This window comes from Triturus cristatus, chromosome 11 (genome assembly GCF_964204655.1).
Source record: "Triturus cristatus chromosome 11, aTriCri1.1, whole genome shotgun sequence".
Lineage (NCBI taxonomy): Eukaryota > Metazoa > Chordata > Amphibia > Caudata > Salamandridae > Triturus > Triturus cristatus.
The window spans coordinates 354,503,328-354,521,984 of record NC_140594.1 but is presented as its reverse complement, the minus strand read 5'-3'; the positions used below and the strand labels follow the sequence as shown (position 1 = coordinate 354,521,984).

At 46.9% G+C, this 18,657-nt stretch overlaps 1 protein-coding gene across 2 annotated transcripts in view; it reads right to left on the bottom strand.

The window, feature by feature from the left end:
- CCDC60 (coiled-coil domain containing 60) overlaps positions 1–18,657 on the bottom strand; it is a 639,895-nt gene that overhangs the window by 143,029 nt on the left and 478,209 nt on the right. For both annotated transcript variants that reach the window (XM_085633209.1, XM_085633208.1), the window contains exon 7: positions 6,280–6,370. In XM_085633209.1, the coding sequence (XP_085489335.1) occupies positions 6,280–6,370 (91 nt within the window). The remainder of the gene's footprint in view (positions 1–6,279; positions 6,371–18,657) is intronic.

Sequence of the window (18,657 nt, the reverse complement as noted above, 5' to 3'; positions counted from 1 at the left end):
ACCTCCAAGGATGAGACATTATCATGGGCCTGCACCCATAGGGAGAGATGCCATGGTGTGCTTGTTCAGGCAAACATAGTTTAACCCAAGGTTCAGAATGACCAATGAAGGACAGTATCACAGGTGTGTTGTGTGCCAAAAGCAGAATGTAGGCAGAAGAACAGCAGTAACACTGAGTCACAAAGGGAGATCAGGAGGTCCCTTCCACAGGATGTAACTGGGCTTTATCGAGATGCCTGTGTGCAATGGGTTGAGATACGTCATAGTGATTGTGTGTCTTTTCTCACGTTGGGGTGAAGCTTACCCGATCAGGAGAAATTATAGTCTCACAGTGGCTAAGTTGCTGTTGATGGAGTTATTATGAAGGTTTGGTTTCCCGACTTCTCTGGAGTCAGACTGAGGAACTCATTTTAATAATGAGGTCCTGAAGATGTTGTGCGCAGCATTGCAAGTTGAACAATGGCTCAACTGCAGTTAGTGACCAAAAGCTTCTGGAATTGTGGAGCAAGTCAATGGCACTTTGAACTCCAGATTGGTTAAAGTGGGTGCTTCTGCGTCCTTGAAATGGCCTGATGTATTGCCTCTTGTGTTGATGAGCCTAGAGGAGGACAGGATTGTCTCCCCTTGAAATCATCATGAGAAGAGCTATGAGACTGCTAACTGTGCCGGCGAATGCACTTGTGAACAATACAGATGACATGATTCTTGATTACTACAAATTACTGGCTGATGTGGTGCATTCTATGTCTCACCAGGTTGGAGAGGCTACAGGCCAACCTCAACAGGAGCAGTGCCATGATCTCAGTCCAGGCTACTGGGTTATGGTGAAGTAGCATGTGCCCAAGTTGTGCTTGGACCCTCGGTGGCCTAGGCTATATCAAGAAATTCTGGTCACTACAACAGCTGTGAAAGGTGATGTCTCCCAACCTGGGTACACAATGCTCATACTTGGAGAGTCCCTAGTCCCCTTGATGATATAACAGCACCTGTCCCTGATGGTCCAGTGGTAACAGTGCGACAGAGGGAGCAGGTTAGTCAAGCTGTTGAGGATCAGCAAAAAGGTGGACAGCACTTGTTCAGCCTGAGGGGGATCTGAGAGAGTCAACAGTTGAAGTCGGTACAGGAGTATCCCATCCTGTGGTGTTGACTGCACCAGATTCAGACCCTGACGAAGGGCCTAGTGCAGTAGTACTGAGAGTTCTACCTGGAGACTGGTTGCCAAGAAGACAGGAGAGGGGGAGACATAGTTTGTCTGAAGTGCATGTGCCACACACTATCCTATTAGATACTCAAGGATCTGGCCTAAGTGACAGTGAGGAAAAAGGCCCAGCAATAAAAAGAACAAAGAGAGCTAGAGTACCCTGTCGGACATACTTAGCTATCAATGACTGGGAAAAAGCATTTTGCACCTTTTGCTTTAACAATTTGCATCTAATTGAGCCTTCTTGAACTTAACTTTGTGGCTAAACTGAGTTTTGAAAAAGCATTGCTACTATACAGACTGAGTCACTTTATCCTTGATGTAATCATTAGTGAGTTTGAACAGAGCATTTATTAGGGAGAGAACTTAATCGATTTGCCCAGACTACAAAGAAAAGTACCAAGGCCTGAGTCTGCTGAAGGAGCTTAAGGTTGTCCCTTAGAAGAACACAGAGTAGGGCTAAGGAAGTCTCACGAAGATCATTGTACATATTTTACTGGAAGAGACATTTGAACTTTTTCTTTGCCATTTGTGCAAGTGGAAACTAACTAAAGGACTGTGCTGCAATCTTCTGCTGAAACAGTCTGACATCAGAGATCTCAAGAAGCATAACCCAAAAACTAGGAAACCTAGACACTTACACGTAGGAGTATTTGTCGTTGTGACAATAGTACTAATAGCTTTACTTGTAATGTTGAGTTTACCCCATCCTTCACCTATAGAGGAGTTTAGATCTACTTGTGCCCCTCAAATGCCACTTCCTACTGACAATAGGTTATCTGCAATAGATGAGAAAGACTTGTATGTAGATGCTTCTACAGGAGAATATTTATTGAATGTTTATTACAAATTGCTTTAAGAATATCTTGACACTATGGATGCTAAGGATTGTTCTGTCTGTATGCAAGTACCTGCATCAGTTGCAGAGGGATAACACATCACCCCCTCTTCCCTTGACATATGGAGTTATCTGCAGCTTATTGCTGAACTCATTCAATGGAAAGGGTCATCTACAATATTATACTATAATCATGACTTTCTTTTTTTTTTTTAAGAAGTTGCTGTTCCCAAGCACTTGTATCGCCAGCCTTATTATTAAACACTGAGATAGTGGGACATTTCTTTAGTCCCACAATGACATTAGACACTACTTATGTACAGACATAATTTAACGTATTCTTTAACAGTTGTAGAAACTAAATTCATAGATTAATTAGAAGACAGAGGGAGAGATATATTGGCTAAAGCGACAAATCATTAAAAAATACCCCAATGGGCCAAAGAAGAAAGTGAGCATAGGTTTGTGGGCAAATATGGCAGCACGAGCTTTAGATTGGCAACACAAAAGGTAATTATGCATATTCAGTAGAAAATCCAAAACTGACACATATTTCGTAGGGAATAGTGAATGTGATCATACTTTTGAAGTTCAAGGAAATTGGGGATTATACTTAGATGGAGCAGATCCTGTTTTTCCTGGAGTTTATTTCATATGTGTGAAAAATGCATTTTACAGGTTACCCAAGAGATGGTATGGAACATGTCACATGGGGATAGTTTTTCCAAAAATGAATCATGTGGGACAACTTGATGATCCAACAAGGGAATAACATGTGAGAACAAAAAGATGTGCTAGTGAAATTGTAGGAGACATTTTTGGTGATTTGATACCATCTCTAGGAGTGATACTCAATTTTCAAAAGATTAGAAAGCTTTCTACTGTAGTTGATAAGTTCTCACCTAGTAGATCTTGAGGATCTTTAATTGTAGATAGTAAAATGGTGGGTATTAGATCAATGGTTTTACAGAATCGACTTGCAGTAGATGTCCTTCTTGCAAAGGAAGGCGCAGTATTTCGGACGTTAAAAATTCAACAATGCTGTACTTATTCCAGACAAAAGCAAGGTCTTGGGGAAATTCATTAAGAACATTACTGACTTAAAGAAAGATTTGAAAGGGTTAGACGTGACAGGTGCTTGAGAAGCAATAGGGAATGGATTTTTTACGATAGGCAGATGTTTTGGAAACTTAGGCAGTGGAATTGTTGGAAGCATTTTGAAACCCTTAGGGATAATTGCACTTTGTAGATTATTCTTTTTTATAATCTATTAGTGATTCAAATGTGCAGAAGTGAAAAAGGAAATGAGAAGAAAGAGAGCAGATATGGAACTAGAAGTTAGATAGAGAAAATACTATGATGACATGACGTTTCTGGAGGAATCCAGGAGAAAGATAATGAAAACAACCAGTTTGTGATTTGTCCATTTCATAAAACATTGATCTGATGGCTTGATTCGCCAAGAGAGATGGATTGGTGAAGTGCAAATTTTGGCTACACCTTTACACGTCATAATTTAATAACATGAACGTGCACGCAGCACACATTTCTCCTGTGGCCTGACAACAATAAAATAAGTATTGCACTTTACATTAATTTATTGAGTGCATTTACTTTAGGTAGTGAATTTACTCACACTATGTGTTTCAATCGAATCAAATGAGATATAAAAAAACATCCTTAGTATATACACACTATAAAGATGAAATCGACTTACATAACATGTGCCTTAATACACTAAATGAAATTTACTCTTCAGATTATTGGATAGAAACATCTTCATATATGCAGAATTTGATTACTTTAGAAACGACAAAGGTTTATGGAATGTGCACTCTAATGTTTCATATATTGCCCTAAAGTGTAGTTCTTAAACACACTTAGACGTGTACCTTTAAGATTTTACTGTATGCCACATGTAATATGAATCTATTGTATTGCAATTTTACATTTACTTGTGTTTAAAAGTGCACACATACATTAAATGTGCACTCTTGCATTAACACGCTAAGTTGACATTTTAGGCCTACAATTCCCCATGCTGTATAAAATATTGTTTTCCTTTTTCTGCTGACGTGACATTTCTTGCAGTTATTCACACTCATTGCTAATCTGAGAATAGATACATTACTGTACTAGTGATATTGAGAGAGAGCCTGAGAGGAATACCTTGATGAAAGAACATGGAGAGCTGGAGCATCAACTGAAGGGCCTATTCAGCAATGTAACCACCTAACCTGAGTGTGAGAAGACGATGTTGTTCCCATGTGGGATACTTTGCGAATGGTGCAGTCTGCAACGTGAGAAGGGAGAAAGACAGTGGACACCTGATGATGCGAACAGAAGGGAGTTACCTGAACAATTTTAGTGTGAATAACTGGAGTCTCCACTGTCTAAAGCTAGAGCATTTTACCGAGACTTGGAGCGGTTCAGACCTCAATGCTTCCCTTGATTCTTTCCTAAGTGTGACCTAGGCTAACACTTACTGCCCTGACTCAAGAAGACTTTTTACCGAGCTTCTGAAATGCTGATACCTTCCTGCTTAATCTCCTGCTTCATTTTAATTTCCTTTGTGTAATTCCTTGATTTTTTAGATCCTTTAGACTCTAGTACCATCCTCTGAGTTTATACTTTACTTTAGGTGATTTAGACTTACTCATGTATAGACGAGGATATTTGAGACTCTTCTCTGAGCATCAAACACTTTTGTTAATCTTTTTTATCACTGTGACTGAACTCCTTGTTTGTTTGATTCTGGTTCGCCTAAACCTCTTTAGGAGGTGAGGTCTTTCTGTGGTTATTTTGTTTCTTTATAGCATGGTGCTAAGAGTCATGTATCTTAACTTGATTATTAATTTGTAATAAATCTTTTTAACTATATTTACTAATTACTTGTCCTTATTGTGTAGCCAAATGGGTTACACTGTTAATTACAATTGTTTGATGTAATGTTAACTCCCATCACCTCTCAGTCGGGGAAAATAGTACAACGGTGGACCATTGCCAAGAAAGTGGACACAGAGAGTGCTGCATCAGTGCCCTCTATTAAAGTCATACAGACAGGTATAGTGGTTAAAGCAGGGGTCATGATTGGTGGTGGAATTCTAGTACATATTAGAATGTGGAGAAACTACCTTTTGTAACAACATTGTGTTTTTATTGTCTCGGACCAAGACATTGCCCTTGCTTTGGGGTCTTCCATATTCTCAAACACTAGACATCTTGGTTGAACACCTATATGTTTTATTTAGCATTTTCTTGACTAAAACATAATTTAACTATTTCATAAAAAACAAGGATATTCGAGTGGCTGAGTGAATATCCTGATTCAAGATTAAATAAATAAGTTAGGAAAATGATTTTCTAACTTTTACTTTTTATAACTCTTCTTTTATTAGGAGACATAACAGAACCACCAGTACTACTCTTTCCTCTTTGGGGTTACTGTTGAGTCCACCCAGGGGTTCGTTTTGTATTTAAAAGACAAGGTCCTATCATCCCAGTCTATAGATTTTAGACCTAGGTCAGCTGGTGGGACCCACACTAACTACAATTAAATAAAGGCAGCAACTATGAGAAAGTACACACAAGTTGCAATACATTGTCTAATTGAAATGCCTTTTAGCACCTGTGTGTTTTCTTATGACGACAGAGCTACTTTCATTTTTAATGTTCAGGTTTTTTTTAATTCTTTTAGACAATTACTGAACATATGGACAAGCCGCAAACACTTCTATATGCAGTAATGGAAAGTTAGTTAACCACATTGAGGAACCTATGGCATAGTACGGTCTCAAAGGGTCCTAATGCAAGCTGGGAAATTCAGCCCAGCATTTCTAGGTTTGTAGTGAAAAGCAACTGCTCATTGGGTTGAAGTGGGAGAGTCAAGTTTGGACCTTTAGGACTGCTACAAGACTAGCCACTGATAAAACACATCTGTTGGATATATCATTCTGATACCATGCGGCTCAGTAATAAGACAAGGCTGTGGAGCTCACTGGTCTGTATGCATAACCTTTACAATTATTTACATTTTATGGACTCGTGTCACTTGCTATGCAGGGATTGAATGTGTGTTTAGATATACACATTGTACATCTGGTGCCCCCACAGTAGGCATGCTGAAGGTATCCGCAACTCCATTTCATTGTACAGTGTATATACCTTATCAAAACTTTGTTTGCATGGAACGTCCTAGCTTACTGCTGCGTTTCCAGAATACTGATAAGTAATTCAGTACCTTTGCCTGCGTGGTAAAATGGTCCCACTTCGCCTCCACCTCCTTCTCCTTACTGATCCGCTTCAGTGTATTCTTGGTCCCACCTGGCTCCCTAAATGGAAAACAGCATCAATAGTTAGGATTATTGAGTTGTTCTCAAGCATGTATTGTTTTTAAAGAAATAATAAATTAACTACTCGTTAAAGAGGTTATTCTGGCAGGATATCATTATAAAAATTCACATGCTCTAAATTCTCCAGAGAAGTGAGAATCTCGAAATGTATTGGAGTTAAACCATTACTATTAATAAAACAGCCACTTTAAACCATCACATTAACATCAGAATGAACTATACTAACAGGCAGGCAGCAGTGGGAGAAGCAACAGGCAACCCTATGGGGGTTATTCACTGTGGTGACCACTGTTACAGCAAGTAACTTTTATCCGCATTGTGAAATGTGGACAGTCCATCACAAAGGGCAATGTGTTTATTGCATTCAGTATATATTACAGCCCAGACTACTCTGAGCTAGCCCACTGTGACTTACTGAAACTGTTGGAGACAGTCAAGATCGGCCTAGAAATACAAAGGCCGCGGTTACCAACACTGAAGCTGAATTTCTACAGCCTCAGGGTCCTCAAATAGATAAATTGTTATCAATGACATACTTTTAACTTTCATTAAAAAAAAACATGGATTTTGGCTCTTGCAAATAATAAACACATTTCGCGTCATCAGGAATTGCTACGTCTAGACGCAAACTGTACTTTAGGAAACCAAAGATCAGTTGGGTAGCTCCTGCATGAGAATTATAGTCAGAACCAGGAGCTGGGATGAGACAACAAAGGGGTCGAACAATTGAAAAGAAAGTGTAGCAAGTAGTGTAGTGTGTCACATGGCATCTTGGTAGCATACTCGCTTGGCAAAAATCCTAAATATGATGCTAGTCAAAAAGTAAGCCCACCAGGTTAGGGATTTTCTTGGTCATTATTCATTACTAAGGCTCTTCATTTTCCTTTTAAATGACTCTTACATATAAATCCAGACAGAAACCCCTTCATCGCTGTAGGTATTTGTTTTAAATATAGTCTGTCTTGTGAGTGGTTCTCAATACTGTCAGTCATGACTTCTCGGCCCATTGCACAGAGGCAGGGCAGTTACAAAATTAAAAGATACAGGGGCCTGATTTATAGTTTGGTGGGCGAGTTACTCCGTTTTGTTTATCATGGATTTCCTGTCCACCATACTATAAGTGCATTATATCCATTGGCACTTGTAATACAGCCAAAGGGCTATCTGTCATGTTTGTGATGGAGTAACCCGTCCACAGAACTCTAAATCAAGACTTAGGTTTCCTAGTGACGTTTTAAACAGCTGGAGATGTACATGTGGGGGGTACTTTAATGCTAATATTTCCATATGAGTATAGGGTCTATGAATGGTGCATTCTATACTGCTTCCTGCAGGATTATAAGCCATCGGGCATCCAAGCTCAAGTGTGCCTTTATCAGTTAAACAAATGTTGAACTCTAATAGCTGCATTCTCATTTTTTCACAAAACACTAAACAAATATGGATAAACACTATACAACGAGCAACAAATGAATATGGATAAATATATCAGAAATGTATACAAGAAACACACGCCATAAAAATGCGAGCTCGAATTGTAATCTAATGAAAAGTAAGGAATAGTCTAGATTTTCAAGGCACTTAAAAGCTCAAGTAGTCTCAGGAGGGAGAGTCATTCCCCTGTATTAAACGTCGCTCATGCTGGCGAACAGTGTTGCTTCAGAACTCTGGCCCAAGAAAAAACACAGAAATATGTGGAAAGTCAATATTAGCACTTGCCTAGTGGCTGTCTACTTGATGACCAGTGTCATACATGATACGGCTTCAACTTGGAGGCAGTGGGATGTTCATCCAGGCAGAGATGTGAAGAAATCTGTTTCTCAATGAGTTTTCAGAGGCACTAAGTAGTTGTTCAAAGAGTAGACTCAGATGATGCTTCTGGTCCAAATACATAGAGTCTTGTTCCTATGAGAGTGGCTACTCCAGACCAGGTATTACTGAAACCAGGTGTTATCACCACCCTACTTACAGGCCACTACAATGATTTCTCTCTAAGTGTGTTGGGTATGCCCAGACGTGGGTCCCAGGCTCACTGTGCTACTGGATTCAAGCTAGCCTGGCTGATGAGGGGTGAAACTCCAAAACCGGTCCCAGGATGTTTGTTCCTGGTCCAGGGAGAACCTGCCTTGGCAGTTCGGACTGGACTGTTCCCAGGTGGCATGGTGAGCAAAAGAAGAAAGGATTTAACCCAGATCTCTTGACTGGGGGTGAATTTTAGATGTGTTCCACATTCCGTACATCAATTGTGTGTCTTTACTAAACTGATTTGGCCCCTTATGCACAATGACATGCGGGGTATAGCATTACTGTGCATTTTAAAACATACTGTTCCGAATGCTGGGCTATTTTCCACTTACAACGTCTGCCTTCTCTAAGCAGGAGGATTCTGTGACGCGAACGGCAAGACCCGTAATACAATTACTACACTACTAGGAAGGAGGGCAATTATGTCAGCACAGGATTTGAATCCGAGAAGAGAACATCCCTTCAACCACACTGAGCTAAATTCACCCCTCAGGGGACGGAAAGGGAAAGGAAGTGGAGCACCCTCAGGGGTAGGAAGATTGCAGCCACAAATGCTCCCTCTACAGGCCTCGAAGGGTAGCTATGGTCTGTAAAGGCTGATTGGATGGCCAGCTCACAACAACTAACACAGGATGCTAATTCAAGATACACAAGTTTGAACAAGAATTGGGCTGAGAGATATGGCATGTGAACAGCCACACCTTGCCAAACAGAGAGAACAGTAATGATATTACTTTTATCGCTGTAGGTTTCTTAATTAAATATTACTTTATCTTTGTATACCAGTCATCTAACTCAGGATCAGACAAGTGATGTATGAGAAAGCATTTTATCCTTCAAGTAATATATGTTATTATCAACACAGGTGTTGTAAGTTATTAGATAAAATGTAAGAGTATTCTTGTTGGCAGTCAGTAACAACTATATTCTATCACAACTGTCTGCTCAAGAGGCACTACTGTGGGGCACCTTTGGGTAAACTTGATAAGCTTTAATTCATATATGGATGTCAATTAGAAGTAATTAAGCAATTATTTTACAGCTTTTGTCTAGTACAATTCGAGTTGCAAGTAATAAATTTAGAAAAGTGTAATGTATGGGTAAATAAAAAATATGCTCCAAAATTGCCATCAATGATTACTTCACCTACCAGCACTGTCAATTTATCTACAATTGCTTTGTGAACAGGTTTTGGAATAGGATTAAAAGCTACTAAGTTTTTGTGATACACGATGTGATAGAACAACAGTATGTCACGTTCTGGCATCATTTCAGAATAAGGGGACGAAAAACATTGCCTAATTATAAATATTTCAGATTGGGTCATTCCACACAGGGCTTTAAGTGGGCTGGGTCTCACCGGTGCTGAGCACTAGCAGTTTTTTAAAGGAGGCCTCGAAACAGGTCTCTATCGGGCTCTGTTTTGTGCCCTGGCACAGGCGTCCGTTTTTTTCCAGACTGCAGTGACAGCAGGCCCATCGATGTGCGTATGCTCACACTGCTCACTTCTCACTAGTGGAGAAGTTACGGCATGACGTCATGCCAGGTGATCGTTGTAAGGGAAGGGAAATCCTTTAAAGAGTCATTTTCTCTCCGGATTTCCCTTTTGTTTTTAAAACTCAGGAGATGCAACATTGTTGTCGTGTCACCAGGGCTTTAAGTGGAAGTGTTTTCAATAATTTACAAGCCATAATTGCTGCTTATCTATCTTATGCAACTAACAACCACTGACAAAACCAATAGTCCTGACTTTTTGTAGGTATGATGTTGCTTGTTGTACTGTAATTGCATTTATGTATCGCTTACTACGACTGACGAGGCATCGAAATATCATATATCTGGATGCAATGACAGAAACAGCAAAATACAGGTTGGGAGGCACGCTATGCTAAGCACAGATAGTGTTTTGAAGCCACACTCTTAAATACATTGGCCATACCCTTTTGAGAGCCCCCCCGCCCCATTATTTTCATTCCACTTAAAGCCCTGATTCCACATGTTTGAAACATGCATGTGGGGTTCGTAGATCCATTTACAAAGATGTTGTGAATTAAAGACAGATGTGAATGTATTAAAGAGTGAATTTCTATGCACCAGTGCTTTAAGTGGGCTGGGTCTCACCAGGTCTGAGCACCGGCAGTTTTTTTTAAGGAGGCCTAGAAACGGGTCTCTATTGGGCTCTGTTTTGTGCCCTGGCACAGACTGTCTGTTTTTTTTCCGGACTGCAGTGACAGCAGGCACATTGATGTGGGCGTGGTGAGCGTTGTAGAGGAAGGGAAAGCCTTTAGAGAAAGTCATTTTCTCTCTGGATTTCCCTTCTCTTTTTGAAACTCAGGAGCAGCAACATTGTCGTGGTGTCACCAGAGCTTTAAGTGGAAGCTTTTTCAATATTATATACAAGTCATTATTGCTGCCTATTTATCTTATGCAACTAACAACCATTGACAAAGTCAATAGTCCTGACTTGTAGGTATGATGTGACTTGTATTATATATCTGGTCGCAATGATAGAAACAGCAAAATACAAGTCGAGCGGCACACTGTGCTAAACAGATTTTAGGCTTACGTGTTTTTTGTGCCATGCCCTTAATTACATTGACCCTGCCCCTTTGAGAGACCCACCAGTTTTTTAATCCCACTTAAAGCCCTGCTATGCACTTTAGGTAGACATTTGCCCTAGAACATAATAATTGTTGAAAAGAGATTTTGTTGGTATGAATGTCAGGAAATGAAACCTCATTGGCGCCTTTATGGTCCAGAACAAGACCTTTTCTGTACATTAGTGGGGGATTCTTGTTTATGTATCGCGTGTAATTGAACCTGTTTAATCTCATACGTTTTATATTTACTCATAAACTCAATAGAACTACCCGACCCATGAATCTACACGAGTAAATAACATGCAGCTGGTCGTGGTAAGTCGAGAGTATATATATTGAAGTGCCTGCATGTAGTCCGTTGTGCGTGTAGAGAGCCACCCGGGCTCTCTCCCACAATGTAGCAAGTTTCACACGCATACACAACTCGGGGCGGGCTCGACCCGAGGGGATAAATAAACGTCCGGAGACCGCTCGGGGTCTTCCGGCCAAGAGAGTGAAAGTACTGTGTCGCCTCCACTTAGTCAAGCGCTGCTGCGGCCTAGTCTAGCACGTGGCCCTGCCGCGCTACATTGGCGACAAGGCCGGTCGCACCCCACGCATGCTTCGCCACCTGCCCGATACCTGCTGGGAGCCCGCGGGGCCCACCCGCGTCGTTCCGCTCCGTCTGTGGCCTGAAGTCGCTCGGTGACCTGCTGCGAGCTCGTAAAGCCCTCCCGCACTGCTCGGCACCGGGTGCCGTCTGAAGCTCCCTGGTGCCTCAGTGAGACCTCACGGTGTCTGTGGCCCACATCGCCGGCCCCGCAACAAGTGCTGCAATGCCTGTGCCCACCCACGCGTCTCCCTGCCCAACAGGAGCGTGTTCAGCTGGCGGCACTCGCTGCAGCTTCATCTAATTGGGGTAAGTGCCCGCTGCGCGACTGCTGGCTCACTGTGTGCCTCGCTGTGGCTGGGGCGCCCCCGTCTACTCCCTGCGCTGAGCACACCTGGAGGAAGCCTGGTGCTCTCATCTCCTGCCTCCCTGGTGCCAAGTTCCAGGGTCTTGGGCAGTCTGCCAGGCCCCGGTTCTCTCACCGGCCGCGTGGCCTCTGTGGCTGTGCTGCCCCACCAACTGCCTGCTCAGCACCAAAGAGAAAACAACTGGGACAATTAGAAAAGGAAAAGGGGAAAGAGGAGCTGGAATAAACCCCTGGCATCTGATGGTCAGTGGAGAGGATAGAGGGCTCACTGAGGGAAGTAAGGAAAACTGGGAAAGACTGACAGAGGCCTGGTGCCCACACTTTTCCCTCCTTCCAGCAAGCTCCAAGGAGCAAATCACTTCCTGCATGCCATCAAAGCCACAAAACAGTCCGGTGCACGTGGCCACTTGCTAATACGCACACCCGACCAAAGATCTCCAGCACCCAAGCCACACCCTCACACCTGCGCACAGACGCACGGCCACGATGAGCAACCCACCGACGGCTGGCGCAGCCAGTCAGCAAGACAGAGGGAACAATCCAGGGAGGGGTGCCAATGCACCACCCCCAGGGCACAGCCAAACGGCAGTTGCACCTCTACCTCTTCAATGAAGCCTCAGACCCTGCCACAGCTGCACAAAGATGGAAAGCGTGGGTTGGACGGCTCAATCACTACTTCAAAGGGACAAGAGAAATGGATGGCACTGTGAAATGGTCGCTCCTCATCTACTACGGAAGCTCGGAAATCTATGACCTCTTTGAGACGCTCCCCAACACGGGCAATGACGATGACTACGAGGCAGAGCTCGCCGCGCTCAACAGGCAATTTGAGCCACAACTCAATCCAGACTTCGAGAAGTTCAAGTTCCGGAGGGCGTCGCAGACGGACTCCGAGTCTGTCGACATGTTTTATGCACGGCTGCGCCGGCTGACCAGTACGTGCACATTCATGGACAACCGGGAGCAGATAAGGGACCAAATCATCTTGGGATGCTGCTCCAAACTCCTGCTGAAGCTGATCCTTCGTCAGCCTGGAATCTCACTGGATGAAATCCTGGTCCTGGCCCGGTCCCACGAGCTGTTGGACGTCCGAGCTGAGGAAATGGAAGCTGTCTTACACATTCCCGTTGCCACCTCACATGCGCCCAGGCACCCGCCGATCAAAGAAGAGAGGGTTGAAGCAATCCAAAGACGCCCCAACACGGCTCGTCAGGCACCCAGGCCGCCACCGGGAGGACCGTGCGGATACTGTGAAGAAGACCACCCCGCGACGGCCATCTGTGGGGCGAAGGGGAAGACATGCTTCAGTAAGCTCAATCACTACGCCAAAGTGTGCCGCAGCGGACGATTCAGACAAACTTCGTCAAAGCCCAGAGGCATGTCACAATGCGTTCGCCACATCTCTCTCGACGATTCGCCGTCGACAACAGGAGACCAGCAGCAGGAACGATGCCCGGTGTGTGAAGACGATGACGATGAGGTGTTTGTGGTGTCATATGTCAGCAGGACGGACCGTCACCGAAGGCCACCTCCCATGTGCTCCGTCTTAGTGGAAGGCACGAACGTGCAAGCCCTCATTGACACCGGCGCCTCTGTCAACGTGATGGACTCAGAGCAATATGACTGCCTGTCACCTCAACCCCCGCTTGCGCCCTCCAGGGCCTGGTTCTATAAGTATGGAGGGACCGATCTGCTTCCTCTCCGAGGAGTCATCCAGGCCAAAGTCGCCAGCGGAAGCTACACCACGAAACCAGGTTCCACATCACAGAAGGAAGAAAAGGGACACTGCTCAGCTGCCACACAGCTGAGGACCTGGGACTCGTTTTCTTTGCCAACCAGATCCATGACTCCCACGCCAAAGCTATCTTGAAGGAATTCCCGGCTCTGTTCAGAGGACTAGGGAAGCTCAAGGGCAAGAAATTCAAACTTCACATTGACCCCTTTGTGAGACCAGTCGCCCTCAGGCACCGGAAGGTGTTGTTCAATCTTCGCCCGCAACTAGAAGAAGAGCTGAGAAAACTCAAAGATCTCGACGTGATTGAGAAAGTCTCTGGCCCAACCCCATGGGTGTGCCCACTGGTCGTGGCTCCTAAACCCAAACAGCCAGGAGCCATACGGCTCTGCGTGGACATGAGGCTACCAAACATGGCTGTTAAAAGAGAACGCCACATCACTCCAACCATGGACGACATAGTGGCGGACCTGAACAGAGCCAAGTGGTTCTCTAAGCTGGACTTGAACGCCGGCTACCATCAGCTGGAAATTGAGCCCGAGAGCAGATATATCACCACCTTCTCGACGCACGTTGGTCTCCGAAGGTACAAGAGGCTCAGCTTTGGGGTGTCGTCGGCAGCCGAAGTCTTCCAAAATGCCATCAGGGAAGCACTGTCCGGGCTGCAAGGCATGATCAACCTCAGTGATGATATACTGGTATTCTCGAACACGCTAGAGGATCATCACAATAATCTCCGAGCCACCCTGAAGAGACTAGAAGACTGCAGTTTAACCCTGCACAAGTCTAAGTGCTCGTTTTACTAAGAAACTGTTGATTTCTTCGGGTATACCTTCACCCGGGAGGGACTTCTAGTGGACCCCAAGAAGGTCGCGGCCATCAGCGCAGCCAGCACGCCGAAGAACCGTACAGAAGTGAGAAGTTTTCCAGGCATGGCCACTTATTGTGGGCGCTTCATTCCAAACCTTGCTGCCATGTCGGAGCTGCTCCGGACTCTCACACACAATGAAGACAAGTGGGAGTGGACTGGGGCCGCCAACAAAGCGTTCAATGACATCAAAGCAGGGCTGCTGGACAAGACGGTGATGGCCAACTTCCATCAAGGGCAGCGCACGGAACTGATAGTTGATGCCAGCCCAGTCGGCCTGGGAGCGGTCCTCCTTCAGGAACACAGCCCTGAGGTCTGGCGACCAGTAGCCTACGCAAGCAAGGCCCTCACCGACACGGAGACCAGATATGCCCAAATTGAGAGGGAGGCGTTGGCCATCAAGTGGGTGTGCCAACACTTTCACCTCTACCTGTGCGGCCAAGAGTTCCATGTCGTGACCGACCACAAGCCTCTGCTCCCGCTCTTCGCAGGCTCATCCCGACTGGCGCCCCCGAGAATCGAACGGTGGGCGGTGCAGTCGTACAACTTCAATGTCGTGTACCGTCCCGGGGCACACAACCCAGCTGACTACCTATCCCGTCACCCAGAATCAACGTCGTCCTCAGACCTGTCGATGGATGCGTGCAACGCTGAGGCGTTTGTGAAAATGGTGTTGCAGGGGGCGTGCCCCATGGCTATGACGCTCGAGGAGATTGGCTGCGCCACCCAGGAAGACGAGACATTGTCTCGGGTGAAAGCTGCACTGGAGAACAATGGATGGGCACACTTCATGGATGGAACCCGCCCTCTCCGGACTGAGGTCAGCCATGCATGACAACAGCTCTGGTAAGTTTGAATCAAACTCAGTGTGGGGGAGCAAGGAGTCATTCTAAGAGGACACCTGATTGTGATTCCAGAAAGGTTGCAGAAGCGGATTCTCACACTGGCACATGTCGGCCACCAAGGGATGGCAAAGACGAAGGCCAGGCTGCGAAACAAGGTCTGGTTCCCTGCAATGGACTCCATGGTGGAAGAGAAGGTGAGGCAGTGCCATGCCTGCACAATCACAGGAGGAGATCCGGCGCCGGCACCAGTGATCACCGAAGAACCGAGGGAGATCCCCTGGACACACATCAGCCTGGACTTCGGAAGCTTCCCAGATGGACGTACATGCTGGTCATGGTTAACTCATTTTTGACGATTCCCATCGTGGAAGTGGTGACATCAACTGCGTTCCCCTAGGTGAAGAGAGTCCTAGACAAGATCTTCGCAATGATGGGGCTGTCCGAAGAAGTAAAGTCTGACAATGAACCTCCGTTCCAGGGCCGAGAATTCCAGGAGTACCTTGAGAGCACGGCGATTCGCCACTGGAAGATCACCCTGCTATGGCCTCAAGCCAATGGGGAGGTGGAACGTCTGATGCAGACGCTCAACTGAGTGCTGCGCATCGCTGTGGATGAAGGGGAAGACGCCGAGACAGCTCTAGATCAATTCCTTGGTGCCTATCGACAGATGCCTTACAGCACCACCAAGTGTGCGCCGGCTCACCTGCTGTTCAAGCAGGCCACGCGATACAGTATCCCGTCAGACCCGACGTGGGTGCCCTCGGAGCGAGACAATGAAGCGGTTCAGGCACGGAGGGAGACGACAAACTGCAAGGCCAGCGAAGCCCGTCGGGCACAAAAGCCCCAGCTAAGCGTGGGAGACCGGGTGGTGATCAAAGACTGACACCCAGGTTGGAAGTTCCGGACACCGTACGAGCCGGAGGTGTGGACCGTCGTGGGCGTTCAAGGGACCATGGTCACTGCTCAGAAAGAACAGCACTTCGTCACGAGAAATATGTCCAGTTTCAAGAAGACGGGCGAGAGTGAGCCTGGCCTTGAAGTGTCCTCCTATCATGACGTACTCCCGAGTTTCTCCCCACCTGCCTCAACCAGAATGGGAAGTCCGTCACTGGAAACATCTAGACGAGTGAGCCAAGGTACTACCGACGTGGCTGGGTCAACCCATCCGGACAGAGCACCTGAGTCGTCTGTGGGTACCCCATCCAGAGCAGCGGCCAGTTCCAGCTCCCGGAGCCAGAAGTATGGTCTCCTGCTGAACCTTGCGCCAAGTCAGAGACTGAAGGACTTTGTATATACGTCTCCATGAACTGGGAGGACTTGATGATCTGGTACCGAAAGAAAGGAGGGATTTAGAGAGCCACCCGGGCTCTCTCCCACAATGTAGCAAGTTCCACACGCATACCCCCCTCGGGCGGGCTCGACCCGAGGGGATAAATAAACGGCCGGAGAACACTGGGGGTCTTCCGGCCAAGAGAGTGAAAGTACTGTGTCGTCTCCACTCAGTCAAGCGCTGCTGCGGCCTAGTCTAGCACGTGGCCCCACCGCGCTACAGTGCGTAATCAAAGTTCCCCTTGATGTCAGATGAGTGTTGGGCAAGATGTGCTCGTGGCTTGTGTGTTTGCTGGAGGCAGTCAGCTGATTGCCCGTTGCTCCGTGTGAATCTATAGAGAGACGCCTGTTTCTGACTTCCGACAGCGTTGGTTTTCCCGAGTAGAGAATTAACGGCTGTAGTACTATGAGATGCAGAGCGTTTCTGTGGGCCCTTAAGCGCATGGAGTGCTTATGTTGCTTGTTCAACAGGTTCTCTGTACAGGCGCTAATTAAATTTGGAAGCGTGAGCCGCGCTCAAATTAAAAAACGAAAGTAAGCACATTCATGACATTGGTGGGCCCCTGGGAAGCACAGTCTCAGACGAGTCTTCCCCCAGGGTCTTTCGCGCAGGGGTGGACCAGGTGGGGTTAAGGGGTGGGGATTTGGGGGGTGGGTATAAGAATGCAGGGAAGGAAGGCGACTTCCTGTTCCTGCATTCTCGGCATTATCGGGAGGGAGCAGTTAGAAAAGGGGCTAGTTAGTTGTTAGCAGCAGGGGCTTGCAGGCTTTCGAGCGGGACTCACCGAGTAGAGAGCGCGGGACCACTGGCCGGTGGTTTCGGGTGTTAGGGGGAGCGGAGTTGCAGAGGTTCGGTCATGGCGGTGGTTTCGGCGGAGGAGGTGAGAGAGGCCCTGAGGCTTTTGGGCCACGCCGGCCGGGAGGATCTCCTTCGGCCCGGCATTTTGAGTCAGGCGTGGGTGTGGATGTCGCGTGCCCCACGGGCGGCTTCTGAAGGGTTTTGCGGCAACAGTAGGGCCTGTTTAGAGGAGCCGCTGCCGCATGTGAGAGGCGCATCGGGGAGTGGGAGGGGCGCGGCCAAAAAGGAGCCTGGGCGCGGAGGCTGGCGTAAGAGCCTGCCTCCGTGGCTCGATCACAGCGTTCCGGAGGCGGGAGGCCCTCGGGGAGCGGCGGGGCCATCGAGTGAATTACCAGGCCGGAGTAGTCAGCAGGCTTTTATGGGGTTGGGGAGGGGGGAAACAGTGGGCACCCAGCCAGGCACAGCAGCGGTCATGTGTGCGCAGGAGCATGCTGAGAGGGAGGTGGAGGTGGGGGGGCCCATGGACTCGTAGTACCGGCACATGCTTTTGGGGGGAGCCTTGGGGGTGGGGGGGTGACATGGGTCAATGGGAGGACGCTCCCATTGACCTCTCCAAGGGGTCAAGAGTTTACACCCCAGTGCCTTTGAAGGGAGATGTGGTGACCCCAGGGGTGGGGGAACTGGGGTGGGGTGGGGGGTTCTGGTCCTTATATGGAGAGGAGACCTTGGTTACAGCTGGCAAGTGTGGGGGCCCGGGAATATTGCCCACCCCTCCTTCCTCGGTGGAAGTCACTGGCCTCGGAGGAAAGGATTAGGGAGCAGCGTCTCCTGGTGCAGCAGACGAATGGCGCGTTGGGCAGAGTTAAATGCAGCATGGGGAGGGGAGGTCTGACAGGACGAGGCTGAGGGGCCCCCCACGCCCACTTCAGAAGAAGAAAGGTGGGCTGAGCAGGAAGAGAGGGTCAGGGTAGGCCGGGACAAGTGGGAGTGGGGTGACAGAAATAGGGGGTCTCAGGCCGAGACAGGGACGGCCAGGACGGTTTTGGGCCCGATAGCGCCGGGGCCCGCCCAGGTTGGAGCGACCTGGGGGGTTGTGGGGGATCCAAGCCGGT